Here is a 27,740-nt window from a genome sequence, read left to right as displayed (position 1 = left end):
TGTGAATTCTGGTTTTTCCTCCCTCCCATCTCCTATTTGCATGTCAACTAAAAAACAAAGGTTCATCTTCATCTATCAATTTGACTCAAAAGAAACAAGATAGTAAAAATAACTAAGGCACAAATGGCTGATCTTCAACAGCAGGCAGAGGGTCACAGGTTCGAAACTATGGTAGAATGTAAATCCTCAGAAATATTTCTGGTCTCGGTGCACTGAAAATTCTTACCAGCTTTCACAAGAAGTTTTTCAAGATTTTTTACAAAGACATGGAAAATACTTTTCCCAAGAATGTCCACGAACACTAAACAAGGATGGATGTACATACAAAGACACACACTTTATGCACAGTACACATACTGCAGACAGACAAGGACCATGGAATGCAATGATCGTCTAAGATGGCAGGTGAAATGAAGATGACTGCTTTTCAGAGGGTCGTCATGAGTTTATCTTGGTACAGCATACTTTGGACTCCTCCTAAATTCTTCTGGTTCTGCTCCTGGATATAGCGTAAATTGCTGTCCTCTCCACTTGTGGGGGGTTTCCAATATGGCCTGTCATCATGATAGGGTGGCCTGTACCATTTGTACAGTTATTGGTTAGTGAGAGATGGAAGCAAACTTATGAGAGCTACACAGTAACATGAGTTCATCCAGCAAGTGCTAAGCATGCATATGGTGTGAAGGACAGCTAGCAGTCAGGGAAGGAAATGGTGGCAGACCTAATGCAGAAGCCACTGAAGCAGCTGGGAATCTTTTGGCTGATTTCAAAAGCCTTTGAGTCAGAGCTCAGTCATGAAAAACCCTCTCTGTTTTCAAGTGTTGCAGACAAGTGTCCTGCATCAATGCTCCCGAATCCCAGAGGGATGGTGGGGAGGGAGGAGCAGGCCATGGGCAAACTAAACATGGACAACAAACAAGTAAAATAAACCGGATCATACAAAAAGTTGAGGTCATGAAAATGCATCCCTAAAGCCTGAAAAATTAAGAAAGCCAATCCTATTAAGAATGAAAATTACTCTTCTGTAAGTATTGCTGTTCCTTCAGCAGTGGTGCAGCTGATTACTCTGAAGCAGCCTGTAAGTTACAGTCACATTTTGTTGAGACAAATGCCTAGAGCTTATAGCTAGTACAGGTATTTCTCGGTGACTATGTAGTGAAACTTGCAAAAGTACTACGAGGAATTTTTTTTTTCCTTATTTGTTCATTATTTCTTGCTGCTTGGAGATACTAACGTCAACCACTCCTACAGTATCTCCTGAACCACTGCAGGGAGGGGAATAAATAAATAAAAATTCTGAACACTATATAGGAAACCACAATACGCAAGATTCCTTATTACCAAACTGAAGCTGCACTTTTTATGTTGGTAATTTTTTTATGCTAGCAGAAATATAGGCAGGTTTAGACTTGAACTTTTTTTTTTTTTTAGATACTCTGAAGTTATAGAATGACAACTGTTAATTGGAATGAATCTTCTCAGATGACTGAACATTAAGTGAACACCAAACAAATAATTTCACTGAAATGATTTACTAAGAAGACTGAGACTCAATCCCACGTATTATTTAATAAAAGATTAAAAAAAGGCCCACATATATAACAGGTATTGCACAGGTAGTTTCATTTCAGCCCTTGGCCCATTCCAGACTTGTACGCCCAGCAGAAAGAATTTCATGCACCTGTGGTTTATCAAATCAGCCTATCCAAGATGTTAAACATCCAGCTCTTCCATTGTGACTGCTACCTGACTGGGACAAAAAATTCTGAGCACCTTTTTCTACTGAACTTGCATGACTGAGCTTTTAAGTATGTTTTTAAGATTTACAAGCCTGGCTATAAAAAAAGCCACTCTTCATATTTCACTGACCTTAATGTTTGCCCAGGCAGCAGAGAGGCTGAAAGGGGAGGTTGTCTACATACATTACAATACATTATCGTGCTTATTTCAGTATTGCTCTGCTCCAGGGTGAACTATTTGACTATTTATTTAAAATAAGTGAAGAAATCTTTAGAAAAATTTCAGCAAAACCTCAAATTATTTATAAAATCATTAACCTCTCTTGGCAACCACTTTTTTGTAATGTGAAATTGTACATTTTAAATCACACATACACACACAAATGGACTAGTAAACCCTAAAAAGAGGAAGAATCTTGAACATGAAGTACAGCCAAAGTTAATTACCCTATTTAAACAGTCGCTGTTTCTAGAATAAATTTAGTATCTGCTTTACTGCTGCATGCTAGGAATTTTGAGATGACAGTAAGTATGTCTGCTTCTCTACCTAGTACATATTTCTTAGAACATATCTGCCTTTTTCCTGCATTCTCAGGCTCAAACTCAGACCAATCTCAGCCTCATCTCCAGAGCCTGCCTACACTAAGAATGCAGTCTACCTATTCTGATCTAAGAACATAGAGATAAAAATGTGAGAATAATTGGTATGAAGATTAGGGTATTGGTATGTTTCAGACAAGACAGTAATTATTTGTCTAAAAAAATAAGTAACCTAAAAAAGGATACTTTCTATTAAGATAAAATAGCAGCTGAGTTTTATCGCATGGACATGCATGGACACACATCCACCAGCAGATGTGTGCCTCCACTGTGCATTCCATCATGCCAGTTCTAACTTGGACTGAACTCCTTCCAAAATTACTTTTCACTCAATTTCTCTAATTACTTGTTAAAAAATACTATACAAGAAGACTGCACAATAGCACATACAGGTATATTTTTGTGGAACAGTTCTCAAAACCTCAATGTTATAACTTCACTAACGCTAATTACCTGTAAAGGAACTGATACACTGTTCTGTGTACATGTTATTTTTTCCATAATCATTTCTACAAAATATGAAAAAGTGCTGCAATGCAAAGAATCTGTTAACTCATAACTGTACCCTAAAATGAGTTTCTTCTTTATCTTAAGAGATTAAATACTGATCAAATTGCAGTTAGTTTCATTGAAGCTATTGAGTGTCTTCCCCATCCAACACACTTCCTATGGATAATACACTGAAGTTGTATTTCAAATTCTGAATTAAAAGTCAGCCGAAAAAAATTTTCACCTAGGAGATCAGGACATTCCAAGTAGAAGTTACTTAATACTACCTCTACATCACATGTTTCTAACTCACGTTTGCTTTTCATGAGCAGAACATCGCTCAATACATCCACCAAAGCTTCAAGCCAACAGATTAAGATAAAGAAGTAATCATCTTTTTCATGAAGACCACTTACCTTACGTTCACAGGTGTATGTGGATGCCAGTGTGGCTGAGCGGGATGTATATTAGGATGATACTGTGGCTGCAAGTAAAAACATTGAAGGTAGTTAATGAAATAATATAAAAATTCCCTATTAACTTTCTGTTTTTCTGGGGCCACGAGGAACATGCTCCCTGTGAGCCCTAGAAAGCCCACTGTTTCAGACGTTCTCCCATGCCATTTAGCATATACATGAGACCTCTTGGTGAGGAACTTGCTTGTTAGGAAACACTGATGGGAAAAGGCAAAGAAAATTGCTTTTCTGCTTGAGAGACAACCTGGCACACCTAGTGCTTCTCATAGAGAGCACATCAAAAGAATGTCAGCTTTAATCAAAGGTGTAGAGTGAGAAAGGTTACTATTATAATAGTAGTCTTCAGAAGGTCACCTGTCTTTGGTGACAGCATTTCTCTCTCATATCCATGTCATCTTGAGAAGAAATATGGAAACAAAATCACTACTGAGACTTTTAATAAAAACAAGTATTAAGACTAAGTTTTCATGCATGCATGCAGTTTGGATGAAAGCACAGATTGCTTTCTCAGTAGCACTAATTGCTAATATCACAGATGAAAACCAGGTAAGGCTTTTCCCTCAAGTGTATAAAGGAGCTTTTTCCTTTTATTAAAAACAAAACAAACAAACAAAACCCTTCCACATTTGACCAGCAATGAACTCCTTAAGTGTTGTGATGGGGGAGATAATCGTAGCTTTGAACTTCTTGTCACAGATCATCCAATGTGAGATGCTGCTCTAGAAAAAAGCATTGCTCACAGAGCAGTCTCCTGGGGCCCATCATATTCACAGTCCAAAAGGCTTTAACCTGGGATGGGAAAGCCAGGGCAGAGGGGTGGCAAATGGAGCATATTCGGATTGCAGAGCACCCAAGATCACAGGGGAAGAAAGAGAGGAGTCCCTCCACTTTCCCCTTAACTCCTAGTGTGATGCTGCTTATTTCTGAAAGACCTCAGAGAACCTCACCTCAGAATAAGGAAAGGTGACCAAAAGCAAAACAGCTGTACTAATTACAGAGAGTAAAAATATTTACCAACAAATAAGAAAATGGCAATATTCTCCTCAACAGCTATTATGATCTTACCTGGAAGTTATGGACTTCAGGAGTAGTTTTAGCACTGAGGGAGAAAAAAAAATAGCTTTTATGGAACCAATGCATCTGTCACAATTACCTATAGTTTAGCATTCCACTCTTCAGGGAAGTATTATAGTGAAGTAAAATTCATATTCTTAAGGATATTGATATTTTGAGATACACACCAGAGCAATTAGGGTGCAAGAAAGAGGTGGTGAATTATTTTCTTCATTTTACATTTACGAAACATGAACAAATAATACAAGTTAGCATAATAGCAACGAGCAGAAGGAAATATGCTTTACTTTAGTCTGATCTCAAACACAAAAAGAGAAAAAAAAATGGAAGCACTTGAAGTGTCATATGCAGTCCCCAAGAAGAATCTGGTACTGCGTAATGAGAGGTGCCAAAGCAATTCTCCCACACTTGAGAATTTTTGTCAACAAATCCTGATGCAGAAATGATCTTCAGAATCCCTTTTGCCTGACAAGAGGAATTGAGAGGTAGAGAGAACTTAGGCAGTGACTTACCACAACTGTGCTGCTTTCACAGGATTGTTTGCTTAAAAATGAAAAAACAAAAAAAACCCTTTAAGATAGGTGAAAAAAACCTTAAGACATCTGAAATATCCATAATTTTGCAGCTACTGTGATTGGGATGTTACACTACAGCTTAAGTGAATTCCTACACAGGTGTATTTGTCCAAATGCATCACGATCACATGAGCAGCCCTGTGCTTTCTAGCATTCCTTTGTGAGTCCATAAACTATGAGACAGACACGAAACTCCCTGTTTCTGCAAGTCAAAGCCCATCAAAGATGACAGCAGACAAGAGTATTCTTCCTGGATGGCACAAAATCAGGACTTTCGGCAGAGTGAGCTCTGCACAACCAGAGCACTACTCTTTTCACCTTGCTGTAGCTACCATGACAATACCTTGGAAATCAGAAGCTAACTCTCAAAATAATTTTGCATCTCACAGAAACCAGAGTATTTCTGAAGTTGGTAATGGTCTGTATGTTATTACAGTGAATGATGGTGGCCAAAAATCCTATCAGCTGGGAATACAGCAAGGTTCTGAGCAACCCTGAGCAACAAGGTCTTGGCTTGTGCTTTGGACAGGCTGGAAAGAACAGTGAAGAAGGCAGTTGAATAAGGGGGATCTATAATTTATTTTTCCTGACAAACAGCGTATTTTTCAAGAGCACTGAAAAATACGCTGAGTGATACAGCTGAAAATCCAAGTCTCTGCTGAATGCAGAAAGTGGATGACAAGCTTAATGAGACACTGTAGAAGTCTCAAAGAGACTGAGCTAGGACAGAATCCAATGCTTGTAGGCTGCAAAAAGGCATGGGTCTTAATGGCTAAGAGATGCATGAAAGACAATAATCTAAAGGGAGTTTTTGCATTAACTTAACAAATATGCTGTTGAGTTCCCTGAAGGGAGATCATCTGGGTATGACAGCAGTTCTGCCTGGCTGCTATGCACAGAGAATCAAACCAAGCATAAGTCACACTCTCTTCTCCCCCCATCTCATAGACGTAAGTACAGAAGTGCTGAGACATAAGGTATAACCTGCAGGTCTGACAGATCCTGTTACTGTAAAAATAAAATTAAAATAATCTATTCTTCCACTCACAAAATCATCCCCACTTACCGTATATTATAATTGACTCTCATATCACATAACAGTGTCTTACAAATTTAATTAATTTGCATTTCCATAAAAACTGACATATACTAAGGAATGGGGTGGGGGGAGTGTTACAGCCTCTAGAAAGCACGAATGCTTGCTACTGTTTTCCCTCCATTGCACATGAGAAATAAAAGTGTGTCTGTAATACCACAAGAAGTTTTCATGGAACTGAGGTTTTTATTCCAGGAATGCAAAGGGGCGCAAAGACATCCTAAGGGAATGACAGGTCACCCTGCTCTACACAGCAACTACACCTCCAGCCTCAAGTAATACAGAATTTAGAGGGGGTTGTCTTGCAGTGTTACTTCCTAGGTTTTTCTTCAAGGAATAAAAAACTTAGCTTAAGTCTTGAAGGACAAATGACAAAACCACAAGGGAAATCAATTCCTTGTCATTCCATTCAAATTCAGCACATTTCAACTCCTAGAGAAAGCTGGTTAAGGTCAGAGTCTGGATAGATGAATAACACACTATTACAGCGAGCAAAGCAGCGGTAACTGTATAATGAGACTGCTCAATAACCCTAAAACTATCTGGCTAGATAAGAAAGTCAGCAGGGCTTTTGGACACTGTCACACCTACATGGAAAATGCACTTTTTCAAAGAAAATACTACATGCTTTTCCTCAGTGAGTTTGATGCAACTTTTCTTCCCTCCTCAACTGAGCACCAAAAGAACCCATTGGTACCTCCTTTCCACAGATGCAGAAGGAACAATTAAGTGTAGACAGAGATTAAAAACGGTAGAAATTAACAACAGACTCTGGCTTTGGAGAAAAATTCTCACGTATATTCTGACTTTTTAGGTGGTCTCACGTGTTTTTCTTTTTATACTGTGGTACAGATTTTATGGTTGTAATAAGACATTTGTATGAGGTAACAGGACACCTGCATGACCGGCTCAGTAAACACGTGTACAAACACTTACCCTTAAAAGTTGAATGCCTTCGAGAAGGATATCGCTTGCTGGGTCTTCTTTCAAATGTACTCGTTCTGCGTAACCTTGTCCCATGTGTTGCCTGATACTCTGTCCGTCCACTTAAAATACAGAAATAAACAAAGTTAACTACTACCTTTTGCTGGATGCTGTACTTGCCCCTTTGCATAAACACAAATATATTGCTATTACTTCGCTAAATACCTGAATCTGAAGCGTGATCCCAGCCTTATGAAGTCGGATCTACTAGATTTACTATTTGCTGGGGCTCGTAATCTGAAGAAAGCATGGTGCTCCACTGCGCACTTCCACAAATGTTTGCACGTTTTGGCACTGTCTAACCGGAAAACAAATGTGTGCTCTTGCTCTCTGCCCTAAATGCAGAAACAAAAGCTTTGGAAGTTGGCATGCAAGATATTAGTTACTGTACTTGGTAGGAGAAATACAGCCTGGGCCAACAGTGTGCTGAGCCTACTATGTGTTCTTACCAGCCTGAGCACACACCACACTTTGTTGGATCAGGCTCAAGTAAGGGAAGAAAGTTACCTGTTCATCATCTTCTACAACCACAAGTGTTAGCTTGCTCTTTTTAAAGTCCATTTTTGTGATTTTAGGCCTAAACACAAGAAGCAAAAAGAAAATTAAGGGAAAAATAATATTTCGTAATCTAAGAGAATCCTCCAAAATGTATGAGTGATCTGCAACACTGAAGCACTTCAGGAATCATAATAAAAGTAAGATTTCCTGGAAATGTGACTATTCTCCAACAAATATTTCACATTCGAGTGGTACTTCTAACCATGCTAATTTACCTTCAGATTTAACCTTGTAGATCCAATCTACAGGACAAAATGTAATTAAGACCCCATTATGTAAAGGAGAAGGATTTCATCATTTTAACAGAAAGACATATAATGCAAAAACATATTACCAAAAGAATAAGCCTATTTTGTTGGCTCCTTCAAAGATCAATATGCCTGTTGGCGTCAATCCAAGAGCATATTCACAACCATCTCTTCCCTGCAAGCAAGCACAGAATCAGATACTCAATGTGCCATTATGAGCGTTAGACTTACAGTACAGTAGTACATCGAAATCCATGGGTTTTAAACTAAACAATAAGGTTTGCATATTTTTTTAACATAACAGAGCAGAATATGCATCTGTATTGGGTGCAAACTGGCAGGTTTTGGCAAAAGGAGAGTGCAGTGTGCCCTGTGTGAGAGGAGGCCATGTGCTGTCCCAGATGGCTCTGATGCCCAAGGAATGGCCCTGCACCAACACCACAGCCAGGGAAGCCCACACTTGGGCTCACGTGTGTTTCAGAGCAAGCAGAAGCTGCCAGGGGAAGGAGACGCAGAGGGAGAAATTTGAGGGACATGGGTAAAGGCATGTGGAAAGGGACACTGTGAGGACGTGGCTGGAGACGTATGCTTGGGAGAAGCCTCTCCCTGCAGGAAGAGGTTCTTCTGAAGGACCATGACCCAGGGGCAATGCATGCCACTACAGAGACACCTCTGAGGAACTGACCCACACCATTACAGGGACAACCCTGAGGGGCCACGGCCTGTGGGTGCCTCACACCAGGGTAGGGACAGCCCTGAGGGACTGCAGCCTGCACCTGCAGCCTGCACCTGCAGCCTGTACCAGGGCAGGGATGGCCCTGGGGGACAGTAACTCATGGGTGACCCATGCAGCAGCAGAGGAGCAGTAAGAAGCACTGGCCAGCTGAGGAAAACAAGTGAGAAGCTGGATGTGGCACAAGGAAACTGTTGTGCAGATGACCGCAACCTTGTTGGCTGCCTTGGGAGGGACTGAGTGTAACCCACAGAGAAAACAGGGGGAGCTGACACTAGGAGAAAGGGAGGAGAGGTGTTGGACGGTAGTTGAGGTGGGGAAGGGGGAGGAAAGGTGTTTGTGTCTTTCTTCTATTGTCATCTTTTTTTTTTGTCAGTAGTCGAAACATAAATGTTTAATTAATGATAACTGGCAGTCAATTGAATTAAGGGAAAGTCCTTAAGTCGTGTTTGCCCTGAGACAGCATCTCCATTCAATGTTCTGACCCCACATTCATAAAATAAAGTTTAACATGGATCTTACCTTAACTACATGCATATCTACACCATACATTTCTAGCCATTTAGCTTTGTTCAAGTAACATAATTCGGCCTGTGCTGGGCTCTTCCCCCTAAGAACATAAACATTATTTATACTTTATGGTAGGAAATTTGTTTTAAAATTCGTTCCCCTAATCGTTTTCTTTGGGCCCTCAGTCTTAATGACACTAATGTACTTCAAGCTTAGCTTATGCTTTTACTCTGTTCTCTCCAAATGAAAACAAATCAGAGGAACAAAAATCAAAAAAGGTCTAAAATTACCACTGAGGACTGCAAGTTCAGGTAAGACAACACCACCAAAATGTACCATATTCATTAACAAACGACAGAAAAATCTATTTGCTACTAGCTCAAACACAAAACCTTACATGTGCATGCATGAAAGAGAGAAAAAGAATTGTCTCCAACTCAAGCAGAAAAAAGGTCAGACTGCTTAAACTGTTATGAAATCACCCAAAGAAAAATAAACAAAAAAAGCTCACCCTAACAATCTTTCCTAAATCACCACTTCCCACTTCTAAGGAGGGAGATAGCTCAAGGTCTGTCTAGAATTCTTCTCAATTGAAAAACATAATCGCCATTTTATGTTTGCTGAAGGGGTTCTTGTGGACACATCTGACTTTGGAAGAGAAGAAAACCTCCTGTTGCTAGAAACACCACTCCAACACAGGTAACGTACCTGCACTCTTTCCATTTCTGAAAAATGTCAAATTCCATTGCTTCGGTCTGGTTTGGTGCAAACCTGAATTCAGACACGAGTTCTGGTGTGTGCTCTGGGTGCTCACACTCTCCCAGCTCAGCTGCAATCAATCAGTGGAAAACTTAAAATAATGAAGATCATGGGTTGACCAGAAACATTTAATTCCATAATCTCCACAATGACAATGATAGTTTACAAGTTTTTAAGTATGCTGTAGGTGAATATACTTGTGCTGATGTTGTAAGTTAAAAAAAGCCCCACAAACTCAAAAGAGATGGTACAGCAAAAGTCAGACAAATCCATTTGCAAGAGCAGTGTGAGATTATGGTACAGAATTCTGACACTGAAGAATGTTATAACTAAACCAGCTTAACTGAAGCCACTTCTCTGGATTCTAAAGTATTTAAAGGACATAAAGTTTCTAATTAAAAAAAAAAAAAAACAAAACAATGCACTACCATTTCAGAAGAAGTTACTTCAAACCTTCCTCCCATTGCAATGAGGTCGTACTTTTCATTTCAAAACACTTCCCACTCTATTGCATGCTTTGTTACAATACTATTCATGTCAAAACATGAAGATAATACCTAGTCTCAAGAAACCAGTGATAAAGTTTGTTAGTTTCTAAAGCACAGTGCTGGTGTAATATTCAGATTAAGTAAGTTTTAAGGAAAGAAATGCTGAAGCGTTAACACAATTGAGGTGTCATTTTCTACTTATTTACTTAGGGCCTGCTATCTTCTTTCCTAGGAGCAGAACACTTTCAAACTCTACTGAGCTCAACAGGAGATGCAAGTGCTGAGCATCTCATTGCTTTACACCCTTAACTGTCTTGTGCTTGCAACACGCTTTTCTCCTGGAACCTCTCAACTACACAAAGAGGCTGCAATGTCACTGCTGTGGGACTGTGAGACAAACTGAGTAGCAAATACACTGTTCAGCAATGCCACGCATTACCTAACACATGATGCGATTCCAAAACAGGTCAGTTGGTGTTTCTTGACTACTACTATTACTACTACTACCGAAAACCCCTCCCAAAACCAAAACCAACCAAAAAAACCACACCCCCAAAACCAAAACCACACCAATGGAAATTAAATCCCTTGAAGAAAAGAGTTTTATTGCTTCAGGGCACATAACAGTTGGAAAAATTCAATTCACTCTCAGTCTTCAAAAATCGGAAGTTACATTCAAAATGTAATCTGTTGACTGATATACCTACTAGGTGGTTTTGAGCACTTGAGCTTGCTCAGACATACAGCATTCCTGAGGTTATTAAACAGATTGAGCTCACAGATGTTCATTTCTAACTATGGCCTCAGACATTTTTTCTCTTCACCAGTAATCTTCCATGGTGAGTTACATTATTCCTATCTATATGTCTTTTTCTTTAACAGAGATATCTTAGCTCTACTGTTGCTTCATCTAAGTTGGAAGTCTATTTAACACAGATGTTGTGAAGAATGACTGGCAGTCCAGTCTTCAGTATATAAGGGGGAGTAACAACAAACACATTAGCAATGAGGACTTCAGGAAAAAAATTAAGAAAGTGAAATCTGATGTGTTGACAACCATCTAGGAAAAACACAGGAGATTCCTCTACTAGTTAACCGAGAGAGAAGATGGGGAATGAAGGCTGTGCTGTAAAAAGCACATGTAAGGATGAGAAGATTTACGAGCATGCAGGACACAAGATATACCGAGAAGCTAGGGCAGAAATATAGGTAAAAGAAAAACACCACTCATTGTTTCTCAAGAGCTGCACTCTCTATTTTTCCACTCTGAGGCAAACGAACCATGTCATCATTTTGATCTCTAAGAAATAGGTCTTGAGAGTAAGAGCCAGTCAGAGCCTCATCGGTTCCCTGCACAGGGGCGGGAAGAGGCGGGAAGCGCGGGCTTTGTACAAGGATCCCCTCACTAGTGTCTTTCTGGTGGAATTACTACCCCTGAATGGCTCAGCAGCACTAATATTTTCAACACAAAGGCACAGCAGTGGACTCATCTTTTTATCTGCAGTTTTATGATAAAGTATCATGCTTTGGTATGCCCCTCCTCCAGTCTCTTTTGGTTTGGTTTTGTTTTTTTTTGGTGAGTGGGTGTTACAGAACACATTAATATACATTATTTGTGTTGTTTAATAAATAACTGCATAAACTGGGGGACATTTTTAAAAGGAGGTTTCCTGGACATTTTTGAAAACTGCAAAAAACCATGTTTATCTGCAAATATATTGTTGATTCTTTTACACAGAAGGAAAAAAAGAAGTTTGCACTATCCCATGAAGGTATCTTATGGTTAGAATTGAAAACTGGAGATCTGAGAATAAGTTTTTCTTTCAGGTTAATTAGTAGTTTCAAAAGTATACCTGGTTAAATAGAAAAGCCATGCAAGACTCATGAAGTAGCTAAAAACCAATTCTAGCAGTTACAGTCTTTCTGTAGACAAACTCTAAGTGAAGTACGTGATTATGTATCTCCTTCACAAGTTACCCCACACTGCAGATCAATGTTATTCGCTACAGAAGCTCCTTCATGGGACTGGCAAGAAACCAGCCATTTATGTTTGGAAGATGATTCCCACAAAATGCCAGCCTTGGAAACTGTTGCTTGAAAGAAAGAGAGAGCTACTGTAACAGAACAACTTCCTTGATAAAGAAAATGAATGAAGTTTAAAGCTGTCCTGTGAAAAGGCCTTTCAGAGGGCTACAGCATCAATTCCTAAATAGCCTTTTATAACTTATTCCTCACTCTTAGGAAACCAACACTAAGGAGTAAGATTGAATTTCACAGACAACATGACACCTACTGAGGGGATAATAATTTGACATTTCTTTAAACTCTTCTGGTTAATTAGAAGCTTCCAATGTCAATGTAAGAAATATTATATTAAATGTGATATTGAAGCATATGACAGCAGAGATAAATAAATTAGTTGCAATAACACAATAATTTTGGAGAAAATGATTGCGATGATGTCAAAATTGTGGCAAACTGAAACTGAAAAAAAGACAGGAGAAAAGTATAAAAATTCTACCACAATCTAAGTAGGTTTCCAAAGACAGTGTCAAGAAGTGCTAGTTTTGGCACCTGGTTGGAGACATTATAAACATGATGGATGGCTATTGTGTTACATTTACATTCACAGGTGCCCATTACTATCCAAAATGTTGAGGCATCAACCTATTATCCTTTGCTTGGTTCTCTTTGTTTAGACCAGAGGTCAGGGTACTGCAGTTTTTGTCTGTGAAAATTGAAGTAATGAAGCAAACAGGGGCTCCAGATTTTCTCCATCTCAAAAAGACAAATGGAGTTTGCCTGCAGCAGTTCTTTGCACACCTAAAAATCTGAGCTGTGCTAGACTGGTGCAGATGGAAACTGAAATAACTCACTGCCTTAAGATTTACACTTGTTGCTGTTTGGAACTGAAATCTCAGTTTTGACTGTCAAGTCCATCTAGAATCACTGAGTTATCTCCATTCCTGTACCAAGAGACTCTTCCTAAGCACTTCATGTGCCACTGCCAACCACCAGCAGAACAGAAAGATTATTTTTCATTTCGACTCATTTTACTGCTAATATGCTTAGAATGTTCCAGATCACTGCACCTTCTTTTAGAAAAGAATTAACGTGATTTGAGATTCATTACACAAGTTTCCTTCCCATCTGCAAACCAAATTGCCCAAAACAGAATAAAATATTTGTATTAATGTGTTTGCAGCAATAAAAAACCCCAACTTTTTCCTACAACAAACTAATGAAACCTAGTGTCCTGGATTTCTTCATTTTTTTTAATCTTGTAACCCCTGCTTCTGACCCAGAAGTAATCTTAGCTCTTACCTTTCTATGTGATTCTCTTCTCTCCAGTACCTGCCATCCTGTCCCTCCCGCCCTGTAAGCATCTCCCATCTCACACAGAGCAGAGGTTTGCCCTCCTGACCACGGGCCCATCAGCCCATGTTCAAAACTCCACCCGCAGGGACCTGCCTGCCCCAAACTCTGCGCTGAAGGGCAGCTTTTCAAGCTCAGAAGGTAACACTGCGCACACCCCACAGCTTCTCCCTCAGCGAGGAACTGTTTGGGCTCTTTCTTTCTTGGTCAGCCTCTGGTTTCTTTGAAACCTTTGTCCATCTGAGCCTTTGAGGGTCCTTCCCCTTGGCTAATGTAGTTCAGGAGTTCTAAATGGAGGGAAGGCGGGAAAGTGATCTCCCTATAATTCTTCTTCTCAGGTAAACAAATGCCATTTATAAATGATCAGTGAGAAATCATTAGTATCAAAGAGTGAAAATAAACTAGTTGGTAAGTTTTTTAATACATTACGACAAACAACTTTCAAAAGATTGCATACCTTGGAGACACAGAGCTGCCAGTTCAACAGCAGTTTCATACGGACATTTCAGTCTTAAAAAAAAAAAAACACACGCTATAAAAATCACATCTTTTTTCTCAGTGAGTTCTGCTTGCAATAAAGTGAAAAAGTATTATGATATATGAAATGGAAGAGTTAATTTCCACAAGCTAGTAATGATACAAAACATTTTTTACTTGCATATGATTATTTCCTAATTCAGTACATTCTTATTAGCACTAAACACATATGATACACTCCACCATAAAGCAAGCCTGAACTAATAGGGACAACAGTAAATCCACTAAGATGCCACTTTTGCACTAACACTATATTTTAGAACATGTATTTTTGAGATTTTTGTAATTAAAAGAAAAATAGAGCAGGTGTGAATTTATTGGCCAGGGTGAGACTATGAACATACAAGATATTTTTGCAGAGTTGACCTCTACAGAAAGTATTGCACTTCATCATCTTTTTCTCCTCTAATTTACCTACCATACTGAAAAATATGGCAGGCAAGCCCATGTTGCATTTTCAAGTCACAAAAATCAGGACAGTCCTTGTTCTCCTTATACATTTCCATCACCTGGTCAATCCATTAAAGGTCTTTACTCATTCTATTTGTGAATAATGCAGTCATGATGCACACAAAGCCATATATCTCTCTATTCTAAAGGAAAAAAAAATGCATGTGGAACTGTAAACCGTGTTCGCAATCTGCACAAATACCATAAAGAATTAAAACAATTACATACTTAAAGTAAAATTTTAAACCGCTAAGAGATTAACTATTCTAAATACTTTAAATTACAGCTGCAAGAGCAAAGAGGTACTTACTTCCCTGAAAGAATGTCTTGCCGGAGCTGTAATACAAACAGGTACCTGACAAATAAAAATTCAGAAAGTCAAAAGTATACATAATGTCATATATCCAGCCCCAACGGCTGGAAAAATATTCCAATTCATTTCACAACATTTTCATTAACTTGCTCTAACAAAAATAAAAGGGTCTTTGTGATCACCGAGATTCGTCCTGCAACCTTTGAAGTTCCCAAAGCTTTCACTAAAATCGAAAGAAGAGAGTATTTTTCACCTACTGGCCTTGCTGTTTAGGGATGTGCTCTACTCTGAGCACACACCACAGCAACCTAAATGTTACTGACACTTCAAAGTTCTTTTGAGCTGGGTCTTGCCCAATTAAAGCAAGAACTGAGCTATAGGATCTAAATACGAAACACAGATAAAGGCATGAAGACTTCAGGGCTGCCTTCTCAAACAGAAATACAGAACATGGAAAAAGTCCAAACTGGGCAAAAGGTCAGGCTGAATTTTCACTTAAAATAGCAGAAAGGTTCTGAATAAGAGAAACCCAAATTCCATAGAGCTCACACATTTATGTAGGAGGCCAAGTGCAATCTACAGCCTTCAAACTGCAGTAGTATTTTAAGCTCTTGCTAATCTCCAGCTTTAGACATGCTTCATGTTTCATAGCCACTCAGATTTGGGGTTTGGGGCATGCAGAAGTGCCCCAGGCCACACAAGAGCTCGGTACAGGAACCAATGGCACAGGCAGGCTCTGCACTGCTCTGGACACTGTGGGGTGAGACTTGAAATAATGAGAAAAGAAAGCACGAGGGACAAGTGAGAGTCAGCCCAGTAAACGCAAACATAAACTACTCCTATCTTTAAAATGGATGCTAGAAAGACAAAGTGTTTTGCACCACAGAGGACGTGCTGTGAGCATGGTAAAAGACGAACAGTTGGGATCAGACAGGAAAACAAATGAAGATTAAAAAGACTTCTCATGATACACTAAAGCCGAATCAGATTTATCCACATTAGCTCTGTGTCACGTCTCTGATTCACATACTTGGCTAATAATACCTGCCAATCAAACCTGGGTATTTGCGTGCATAGATTAAGGTAGACAAGTATATTTCCTGTTCTTATTGTTTTCTCCTGATGATTCACAATCCCATGAACTCTTCTAAATTTGCAAGAAAAATCTGGGCAGTGTTTCTCTCAGTGCCAGCCGGCCTGTGCAGCACTGCAGCTCTGCTTGGGTTGGTATGACTTACTCTTGCTCCTTTTTTGCATGCAGGCTAAGCATCAACAGCTCAACTGTTGATACTTCAAATCAGCAAAATACCCTAGAAAATTCTCCACAACACACAGGTACATACACATCCCTCTGTTGTTTTTCTAACTAAACTAACTAATCAGGTCTCACAAAAGTGACAGAATGTGTCTTCCAAAATGCACTGGATTTCAATGGTATTTATAAACTGGAAAAAGACTAGTGGGTAAAGGGTTTCAACACTTCCCCTTCACTGTGTTAATTATGAGAATGTGATGTTTACAGCTTCTCTTAAAACTGGAGTCTACTAGAAAACAGGTCTCCAGAAGGAAATTTGAACACCTCCATGGAACAGGCCAGTACATGGTGACTGTTAATGATAATTTTTCTTCCTCATTTTACATCCATTCCATTTCCACTTGGAATAATTCTGAGTATATAGCTGTTAATCTTCACTTTTTACTCAACATGCTACATGGAAAATGTGATCCGCTCAGCATAAAGGTTCTTAAAAAACCCAGCAATATTCAGAATTTCTTTCTCCAACAAAAAAAGAAAAAATGCAACTATGTCTTCACTGTAAAATCAATTTCCAGCTGATTTTATTTTTCCTTTCATAGTTTCACAATGGTTTTCTGTCAAGCTTATAATTTAAAAAAATTCTTCATAACAATGAAAATTAGCTGACTAAAGTATTTTTTCTAATTAAGATAGCCTTCTGAAATGTCACCTTTCAGCAATAATTAGATCACTTTCAGAGGATATGTCTTACTTGATCACAGCAATGATCACATAGCTCAGAAACATACATCTCACAGAGACTAGGATCATATGCTTCAGAGGATTAAGCAAGAAATCTTATGGTAGACAGTAATGGAATAATTTGACCACAGGGGAAATGCAATACTTGTCAGACATGAACCCTGATATAAGAAGACTTACATCAATTTTATGTATATGTATACTATTCTTACTAATTTAACTGCATTTTCTCATTAGAAACACCCCCAAATCATCCAGCGTTTTGGACTCTCTGAGATCTAATACTCTATTACATAAGTGGCAGTTAAATGTTAATTATACATTGTATAGGAATATGCCCTTTTGTTGAATTAACAATGACTGCACTAAATTGGTATCAAAACCTCCACATTAGTTTCATATGGTGGTGACAATTAGCTCTTTGATCTTATCTCAGGCAGTTCAAAAATATAAATGGTCAACAGAGCAGATAGGAGACAGTAAACATATGCCTGCAGGCATAAGGTTGAGGTAAACATCACATGCACGTGAACTACAACAACCAACAATCTTTAAACACCTTAGGCTGATTGCCAAGCAAATGAGAAGACACAGAAAGTGCCCTACAGTGAGAAACAGAACAACAACAACAAAAGATAAAATAACATTAAGACAGATGATTACTATACAAAGAAGACACAAAGTTGGCAGATACAAAATTTATGTATACCCTTTTCCTTCAGCTGCTCCTTTCCTAATTTTCAGAATATTCTTTAGATCAGACCAGGGTGCTAAGAACTCAGCAAGGTAGAGTGCTCACAACCCAGAAAATACCCCAACAGACCAAAACATGACCTCCAAGTATTCTAAGGTGGCTTTATACAATGCAGTCTTTATACCTTCTGCACCACAGAGAACTCGTGGGGAAATAGAAGAGATTCAGTCAACCGTCCGTTAACCAAGAACTCCAGCTGTCTATTCCCACAATTCTCTGGCTTTTGTACCATTTTTAAATTATCCCCAAGTCTCAGAGCAAGGAGACAAAGCAGAGCACTGGCATTTTAGTAGGACTCAATGGAAAACCTTCTCAGATGTATGGCAGGCGTCACTGGTGTAAAGAACAGCTGTTTCCTGATTGCAGCTCTCCCTACCCAGCACTGCCTTTCTTTGCTGACTTCAAAGCACCAGAACACAGCATCTCCTACAGACTAAAACACTTGGAGAGGCCCATGAGTGCTTTTTGGCAGCAAATAAAAAAGATGAAGTTTCTCTGACAGCAGAAAAACACCTAAGAAGTCATAAAAAATGACCACTCTTAGTAAGAAAGCTCAAATCACCTGTTTATGGTACCCCATGTACCTCAGATGTCTCATTCACCCCTCTGCCAGTCACCCAGTTAACCATGCATGGTTCCTACCTTGTAAACTCCTCATGAAGGTTGTTCGGTTCTGACGAATAGTACTTAATTCGAAAATGCAACGTGTACGGAGGTCCAACTGTATATGCAGAGATTTTAAATGGGGAAAAAAAAAGTTTACAGTAGTTGTGGTTCTGCTAAGAACAACACCCACCACCCCCCAAGCGAAGAAACCCAAAACTAAGTATGTTTTTCAAATTCTTCAAAGTGGCAAATATTTGATGTCTTTTAATGTAAAAAAGGCATGCAATAAAAAACCATGGATGATAACCATCCGTTATGATACTTTAAAAAATAGATTAACCAAGCAACAGCCCATTTGGCAAACACATTTTTGTTCAAAGAGGTGTGCCCTGTCACACACTGTGAATGACAGCAAGTCCCAGGTTCACTGCCTGTTTCTGGGGCCAGGGGGAGATGGAAGGGAGAGGGTGATGCTTCTTGTTACCAGGCAACTCCAAAAAAGAAAAAACCCACCCAAAAGATCAGCTTTCGATTGATACACATGAATGAGAAAAGGTAAGATAAATAAGGTGAAAAGTGCTGGAGTAGACTCTGGAAGATACCCATGAACACAGAAAGCTAACAAATTCCATGAAGTGGAGTTGCAAGAATTGTTGTTTTCTAATGTCAGAAGGTGAACACTAGATCTGACTTTCTATGTAACACAGATAATAAAATGTTACCCAGCTACCATGAGACTCTGACCAACGCATCCTTATCTGCCTAAGTGTCATCTTCCAGACCAACAGCCTGCTGATATATAAAGTGCTGGAAAAAATGACACTTTGTCACACTTTTCTAAGGTCTTCAGTAAGACCTCATCAACACAGTATATGTCCATTAATGATCCATTCTGCTAAATGATGTGTAGCCAAAACTCCAATAATCAGAGTTGTGACTATCTCCAAGGAGAGCTCCTAGAAGACAGGCTGTGGTACCTGAGGCCAGCAGTTTGGCACCACAGGTAAGGTCTGCATCAGTGAGATGACAACTCTTACTTGCCCGCTGCTGGGGAAAAAAGAGCAGTGAGCAAAATCCACCAGGGAAGAGGAACTCTTCTCAAGGCACCTGCCCAAGGCAAAGTAAAGACAAGTATCCTGTTGGGACACAGACCTTTACAACACTCAAACTGCTTCCCTCTTCAGCATTTCTCAGGGCAGGGCTTGGCCAACTTCTTATTCTCCCTGCTCACTGCAGGGTGGGTGGACTAGATAACTTAGAAAGGTTCCTTCCAATCCAAACTATTCTACGATTCTTTTCAAAACAGGCCCTTGACAGATTAAACACAGACAAAACAGTGCAACTAAACTGGCTGAGGGTGTTACAGAATCACTGGCTTTCCACATTTTAAGACAGATCAAGGAAAGGACAAAGCTATCACAGAAAGTACACCTGCAAATCCCTTAGTGACTTGAGGTAAAGGAGTCTACAATGTGATGAAAAGGTGGGAGAAAGTCAACATCAAAACCTCACCCATAGCAGCTATCTTTACCATGTATTCTAGCAGACTGACACCCACACACCAAGGGGTGAAAGCAAACTGTCCTGAAGGCCTTTGAAGAACAACTCCTGCATCAGTCACAAACATTTTCTAGATATTTCGATACTTATGAGAAAGGCAAAGCACAACTGAAGCAATCAAGATCCATCTCTGTGAGGTCCTGCAAGAGGGTCAACAACTTCCTTGCAAAATTCTGTATTTTAATCCCAAAGAAGTGAAATTATCAGCTGGCCTATGGCTGTTACCAACAGCAGTATATTAACGAAACATAGTGCTGATGCCGTACTGTAACCAAACCTGCCACCAGATTATTAGAGATCCAGGAGTAACTTGCCCACCTTAGCCAATTTCCATGAAAAACCTAACCCCCAAAAACTCCCTTTGATGAAACAGTAGGTATTTCTGCTAGTTTTAATTATCATTTATATATAAAAAAAAAAAAATACACACACAAATCCAAGAGGGTAACCATTACAGAATGAAATATAGTCCATTTATTCTTGGGAAAAAAAAATAGAACAAACCCACAAAATCTGTTATGGGTAAGACAACGTGACAGAAACTGCAATCTGTGTCCAGGCAACCTGATTTCTCAGATCAGACTGAAATCACCTGGCAACCTACTCTGCCTCAGATAAACAGCACATGTTTAATGAGGGCTACTGAAGGCTGATCTATTACTTGTAAGTGCTCTTGCATTTAGACATAATATAGTCAGCCAATTAGTCATTAGATAAAAGCTATTTTTAAAGTAATATTTATTCCATTAAAGGCCATATTTAAACATTCACTATCACATTCAAATAATCCACATTCAAATTCTTAAGGAAGTAACCAAATAAACAGGCAGAGACATGGTACTTACTTTTTATTTGCTTCTTAATGAATTTTGAATGGTCCAGCCAATGCTAAAAAAAGAAAATCCATGTTTAAAAGCAGTTCCATTTCAAGATTTTGTTGACACAATAAACTAATTACAGTAAAGTTTAACAGATAAAAATCTCTTAAAAGGTAATACTGGAATTTATTTGCTAAACTTCTACACACTCATGAAAGTGTTTATTTGCCCATTTACCAACTTAACATTTTTCAATGGGGAAAGCTTGACTTTTAAATGCGTCATTACTGCTAGGGGACTTTCACTGTTCCAGAGAGGCAATCTGAATTCCAAAGCCACAAACCAGTGGTGTGTAAGGAAAATACCCTTTCGTCACCAGGTTTAACTGTTGCTCAAGTGTTCCTGAGGACAGCAGGCCAAACCCCTGGCTTTCAGTCTCCTTTCATCTCCCCTGTTTGATGGAGACCCTCTAGATCAGGGGTGTCAAACTCATTTTCACCAGGGAGTAGTTACATTTATACAGTCCTAAAATTACATTCAGCCCTTTCAAGGCAACTGTGAGGCTGATGTGACCCCTGGTGAAAATGAGTTTGACACTCCTGGTGTAGATCCTGCAATGTCCCGCCTTCCATTGCTCCACAGCCAAGTTTTTTCAAGATAAGGATGAAGACTTAACCTCCACTAAAAGCATTTGGAGAACACTGATGCACACCCCCCCCTCCCTTTTTTAAACTAATGGCAAAAAATCTTGAATTGATTCAACTACAATAACAAAAAAGTATACTTCCTAGTAAAGTTTATGCATTCTCTTGTCAGTGCAAGTTGCATCTACAGAGGAGCATCATGAAACACTCTATGATATTAATTCACCTTAAATCTTTGACTGTCTCTCTGCAATATCCTACACAAGGCTGCAATCGGATTTGAAGGAACCCAATGTAAATACTCCTGTTGCACAAGATAATAAAACAATATTTGGACATTCTTGAAATACATGTTTTTCTATATTTATGTATATATTTACTTTAAAATAATAAACTAAGTACTATAGAACAAAATCACAGAAGAAAAAGAGTATTCCTTTCCTTACTAACACCATGCTACCACGGCTAAATAAATCTGAAAAATTACTTGTTGGATAGTAATGCTAGTATGGATTTACTAAGTATGTCCAAAGCCAAGGCAAAAAATTATCACAGGTATAGGAGAGTATAGATAAAAAAAAAGAAAGAGAAATGGAACAGTTATCCTGAAGGCCCTTTTACTTGCATGAACTTGCTAGACACCCCTCGGTGAGGCTGCCAAGGAATCCAGCCTTACAATCTGAGAAATCTCTACCAAAGTAGAAATAAAACATTATAACAGCTCATACAAATACATTCCTTACAGTTGCAAGTAATTTATTCTGTTTCTACTTTGCTTTCTTATGAAAAAATACACCAGAAATCACAGCAGTTCACAGAAGATTTGTGAAATTTCAGATTTTTGATAAGTAAAAAATATCAACATTGAAACTGCGCTTTTTCTTTTACTGAAATTATACAAGTCTATTACTTCCACACCTCCAGGGCAGACTAATCTTTTGTGCTTCAAATAACCAGCTACAAAAATGTCTTTCTCCTCAATATTTATTTTGGCTAAAGATAAACCACTCAGAAGGACAAATATACTGATTCCATTAAAGGAAAAATGTAGCTTCATATTAAATAAAACCGAACACGAATAACATCTATATTACAGGCAAAAATCCTCCAATAACTTTTAATCTGTAGCTTGTGTTAATACCATGTTCAGAAATAAGTACTGCACAACCTGAACTACAGCAATTCCCAATGAAATAACAGCTGATAGTTTGGATCTTGGCAGGTGGTGTTCCAGATGTATTAAAACATGAGTAACAGCAAGTTTCAAACTGATTATTTAGAAGTGTAAATACTTCAAAGAAGGTTTAGGATAAGTAAGGAGACTCTAGAAACTACTTGTGGAGACCACTAAATAAGACTATAGCCTAGACAGGAGACTCATTCATTCTCGGTATCCAAGCAGCCTGAGGTAGACTCCTCCAGGAGATAAAACACAGCAAGCATTAAACTCACCTCTCTACATAAGCAAGAATGAGCTGCCATTGTAGCTCCATCCCACATTGCACATCATGGCTGTATGTGATGTGGCCACCACACAGATCACACAAAATATAACTACAGGGCTAGGACATGGACTGACAGCGTTATTGGCCTGGAGTTCCCATGCCTGTCAGTTTTCATGAAGATTTGTGAGCTAACATAAATTTAAAAGTCAGATATTTTGTGTTTTGTGCAACTTCTATGAAAATCAGGCTGAATTTCAACACTTCAGATAACGTGGGAGAGCTTCTTCACGCTGGAAATCATACTAGCTTCCCAAATGTCCCTTTGAGCTCAAAAAATTCTGCCATCCTCTTCCTCCTATTCACCTAAATTGTCTGGCCAGTTGTTGTAAGCAGGTACAAAATATGTATGTCAAGAAAAGCTAGTCTTGTCTCATAGGGCAATGAAGGCTGCAAGTGAGAACTCTGAACCTTGAACACCTTGGAAGTGTAGGAAGTTATGTTGAACACCTCGACGGTGCAGAAAATGACATCAAAAACACTTGTCAGAGAGCCAGAAGAAAGCCTCCAAAAATCGAGTTGAAGATTTCATAGCATTCTAACTAAAGCCAAAGGTTTGTGCTTTGCTACATACTACTTGCTGACTCAAGAACACTAAAACAAAAGCAATGAATTCTGAAGTCTCACTATGAAGCTGAATAAAACCAGAGGGGACTTTTGCTCTCTCAGCACCTATGACTGCAGCTCTGCCTATCTTGCAGTCTGGTTAAACAACTGCATGTCATTCCAGGATGCAAACTCATCAAAGAAACTTAACCATGGATCTCACAGGGTAGAATCGAGGCTGACCACGGTCATTTCAACTGTACAATGCTGCATTTCCCATATCTACTCTGGACTACAAAGTATCAATGCAGAACAAGGAGGAAAGGGATTAATTGGTTTAGGACTATGTTATGATAAGAAGACAGTGTCTAAGTTACTTTGCCCACAGTAAGGGAAGAAAAAAAAGCCAAACCTGGTTGAACTGCAGATAATCAAGACTCTATGATTACTTTAGAAAATAATAGAATAGTTCATTTGGAAGGCACATACAACTATCATCTAGTCCAACTGCCTGGCCACTTCAAGTTATCAAGGGCATTCTCCAAAGGCCTCAAACACTGCCAGACTTAGGGCATTGACCACTTCTCTAGGAAGCCGGTTCCAGTGTTTGACCACCCTCTTGGTAAAGAAATGCTTCCTCATGTCCAGTCTAAACCTGGTGCATCTTTGAACCATTCCCATGTGTCCTGTCACTGGACACCACCGAGTAGAGATCAGCACCTCCCTCTCTGCTTTCCCTCCTCAGGAAGCTGCAGAGAGCCATGGGGTCTCTCTAGTTCTGTCAGGTAAACCAGAAGTTCAAATGCTGGATGAACTCCAATTTATTCCTGTTTAATTTCTTTGTTTTGCCAAATGAACCATGTTTTCTGTGGTCCTAACTGACATAAACCAGTAGTCACTGGCTGGGATTCATGCGTTGAAAACGCACACCAGTCAATCACATATGAAAAAAAACACCATTAAAAAAATTAACAATTAAAAGAAATTGTTAATATACTGGAAGCACATATTTATCTCAACATGCTCCCCTTTTGATCTAACTGAAGAAGAAAAAATAAATATCTCCACATTCTGTAAGCAGTAGCAACCAATAGTTTTTCAAAATAGTCATGCAGCAAAGGAAAGATGTATTTGCATCAAGATATGGCAGGTAAACTATAGCTACTGGAGCAGTCTGTGTGAGGACCACAGTGACTGCCAACTGAAGACTGAAAGGAGGGGGTACCACAGGTTGACACAAGCCCACCACACACCTGAGCTTTGCAAATTCCACCACCTCTCCACTTGCTTCCTAAAAGAAGTAAAAATCCTTGTCTTGATTTATACAGCCCTCAAAGGTGACCTGAAAAGGAAAAAAATTGCATTTGACCGTTTTTGGTTGGCTTATTTTGCTAGTTTAAAATGCATGAAAAATGTCTTGAACAGACTGTTTTCCCTTATGCCTACTTATATATTTAACTATCAGTATGAGAAAATTCATTCTTACTGGAAGTTTTATTTTCTTTCTGAAAAATACTGCTTAAGTGCTTTCTCAAGCCTTACCTGGAGGTGCAGGAGGGAGAACCATGCTAAATGCTCAGGTTCAGAAAAGGTGTGCTAAACAAAAGATGACACCTTTAAAACCAGAAGTCAATTATCCCTTCAACTGCCTTCTCACTGTCTGATTTCTTAGGCATCTGAATCCTATCAGGTTGTCTGCTGTAAGCCACATGGCCTTCTAAAGCAGAGAAGATAAAAACATATGTAACACATGGGAGGAAGGAATCACCAAAACCAAGTCCATAAAAACCCTATCCACCAAACCACAATTTGGGGACTTCTATACACATATAAAGTTAAAAAGTAACAGAGGAGAAAAAGCCCTTTCCTCTTTCCTTCTGAAGGTCACCTTTTAAATATTATTACAGTAGTAACAGAAAACCAAATGAGAATTAGGGTAATGCAGAAACTCAGGGACTGCACAAGCATATACTTAGAAATGGTATAAGATCCCAAGAGTTTACAGCTTAAAACAATGAGAAAATGGTTTTTTATACTCATATAAGTTTCTTTGATCAATCTTAGAGAGTTATGTTCCTCTTCAAAATGCAGATATAAAGAAAAACTGCTTTTAGATAAATTGCTCAGACACAATTGAAGATTTAATGAACACCGGGGTGACAGTGGTTAGTACTTTCAATAGGAAGCAGGAAGATGGGACACAGTGCACCTCCATAGGGTTACTAATGACTCCAAACTGCAGAGAGAGAGCTGGGACACAGAAAGACATTTCCAAACTGCCTGGATAAATAATTTAAATAATGATTCTGTGAGATCAACATGGACAATTACAGTACTCCTAATCCACAGGCTGATCCCCAAGGGAAAGCAGAGTGCCTGCCTTTCACTGGGCTGCTGTGCTGGGGTGACAGAAGGAGACTCTCAGAGGGTTACCAAGGTACTTGGGGCCTGGAGAGTGGGTGGTTTCAGTGTGAGGATAAGAAGCCTACCAAAGGGGTGACTGAAGATTGTGCTGGTTTTGGCTGGGATAGACTTAATTTTTTTCATAGTAGTCAGTATGTGGATATATTTTGGATTTGTGCTGGAAACTGATAATGCAGGGATGTGTTAGTTATTGCTGAGGAGGGCTTACACAGAGTCAGGGGCTTTTCTGCTTCTCATAGTACCCCCAACCGGTGAATAGAGGCTGAGGGTGCACAAGAGGCTGGGAGGAGACACAGAGAGGACAGATGACACAAGCTGACCAAAGGGATATTCAACACCATATGATATCATGCTCAGCATATAAAGCTGGAGGAAGAAGAAGGAACGGGGGACCATTTGGAATGATGGCGTTTGTCTTCCCAAGTAACTTTTATGCGTGATGGAACCTGGCTGAATATCTACCCACCCATGGGAAGTGGCGAATGAATTCCTTGTTTTCCTTTGATAGTGTGCATGGCTTTTGCTCTACCTATTAAAATGTTCTTATCTCAACCTGTAAGAAGTTTTCTCACTTTTACCCTTCCAATTCTCTCCTCATCCCATTGCAGGGGAGAGAGCGAGCAGCTCTGTGGGGTTTAGTTGCTGGCTGGGGCTAAACCACAACAATCCTTTTTGGAACCAAACATGGGGCTCAAGGGGTTCAAGATAGTAACAGTTTTGATTGGAATGTGTTAGATGGAATTATAGCTGTTACTGCCATTTAGCTATTAACTCACAGGCTTCTGTACTTTCCATGGGGCTTGCTTGCCTCACTGCATATTAGAGTCTGTGCTCATTAGTGACTGCGTTTTGCTTCCACTGCTTGCTTTACTGCTTATTATCTTCCTCTGCTGTGCCTGGGAATATTTTGATAACAGCAATGGTGATGCACCTGGGCTGGCAGATGGCCAGGGCATTGCTGCTGTTTTTGTGCTGCTGTACTGGAAAGTCTAGAACTCCTGTTTGAATCCTATTCAAAGGGACTATGACCTGTGGATGAGTCCATGCAGGAGCAGTACACCCCAAACCATCTGTGGCCATGGACAAGCCCACGCCAGAGCAGGTACATCTCCAAGTATCTGTGGCTGTGGTTACATCTATGCAGTAGCAGGTATACCTCTGAAGAGATTGTGACCCAAGGCTAAGTCCACTCTGGAGAAGGTGCTCTTCAAAGCACCTATGTCTCTGGATAAGTTCATGCTGGAGTACCTCAAAGTGTACAGCCATGGATAAGTCCATAACAGGGTATGTACTATGTCAGACCAGGTTTACTTCTGAAAAGATTGTGGCTGTGGTTAAGGCCATACTGGAGAAGGTATATCTCTGAAGGCATTGTGGCTTATGGAGAAGGCCATGATGGAAAAGGCAAGCCTCAAAGCAACTGTGGCTGTGAACAAGTCTCTGCTGCAGCAGATATACCCCTGGAGACACTGTGGCTCATAGATATAGCTCCACTTGGAGCAGGTACACCCCTAAGGGACTGCAGTCTGTGGATAAGTCCAAGTTGGAGAGAGGCAAGGGAAGGAGTTCATTGCAATATTAAATCCTGTGGTCTGGTCCAAAGGGAACAGCACTGGAGACTGTGATGGAAATACCTTTGAGTTGTTGTAACTTGGGATTTGAGTTTCACATTACAGCAAGTACTATAGCAGTAACCACCTGAACCAATGGAGAACAAGCCTTACAAGAAGCAGTACAAGTGCAGCAGTGACCCAACTCGAGCTGGCTTTGGTGCCCAGCAACTCCAGGCAACACACCACCTCTCTTGCCCTGAGTGACCACAGAGCCCAAAATCATGGACTAAATTAACTCAGTGGCCATTTTCTGGACATTTTACAAAGGTG

General features: G+C 39.6%; 1 protein-coding gene across 1 annotated transcript in view; it reads right to left on the bottom strand.

Moving 5' to 3' along the window:
* Window positions 1-427: 427 nt before the first annotated feature.
* Window positions 428-27,740, bottom strand: part of EPB41L4B (erythrocyte membrane protein band 4.1 like 4B) — a gene marked incomplete at both ends in the record, with an annotated part of 92,477 nt that continues 65,164 nt past the window's right edge. Inside the window, 14 exons of the mRNA XM_080340654.1 lie at window positions 428-575; window positions 3,245-3,312; window positions 4,370-4,403; window positions 4,891-4,921; window positions 6,986-7,095; window positions 7,199-7,368; window positions 7,541-7,610; window positions 7,926-8,014; window positions 9,095-9,182; window positions 9,791-9,911; window positions 14,162-14,214; window positions 15,002-15,046; window positions 18,400-18,478; window positions 20,769-20,811. Of these exons, the coding sequence (XP_080196780.1) occupies window positions 428-575; window positions 3,245-3,312; window positions 4,370-4,403; window positions 4,891-4,921; window positions 6,986-7,095; window positions 7,199-7,368; window positions 7,541-7,610; window positions 7,926-8,014; window positions 9,095-9,182; window positions 9,791-9,911; window positions 14,162-14,214; window positions 15,002-15,046; window positions 18,400-18,478; window positions 20,769-20,811 (1,149 nt within the window). The remainder of the gene's footprint in view (window positions 576-3,244; window positions 3,313-4,369; window positions 4,404-4,890; window positions 4,922-6,985; window positions 7,096-7,198; window positions 7,369-7,540; window positions 7,611-7,925; window positions 8,015-9,094; window positions 9,183-9,790; window positions 9,912-14,161; window positions 14,215-15,001; window positions 15,047-18,399; window positions 18,479-20,768; window positions 20,812-27,740) is intronic.

Source organism: Nesoenas mayeri (genome assembly GCF_963082525.1).
Source record: "Nesoenas mayeri genome assembly, chromosome: 2".
Taxonomy (NCBI): Eukaryota; Metazoa; Chordata; class Aves; order Columbiformes; family Columbidae; genus Nesoenas; species Nesoenas mayeri.
This window is presented reverse-complemented; position numbering and strand designations above follow the sequence as displayed.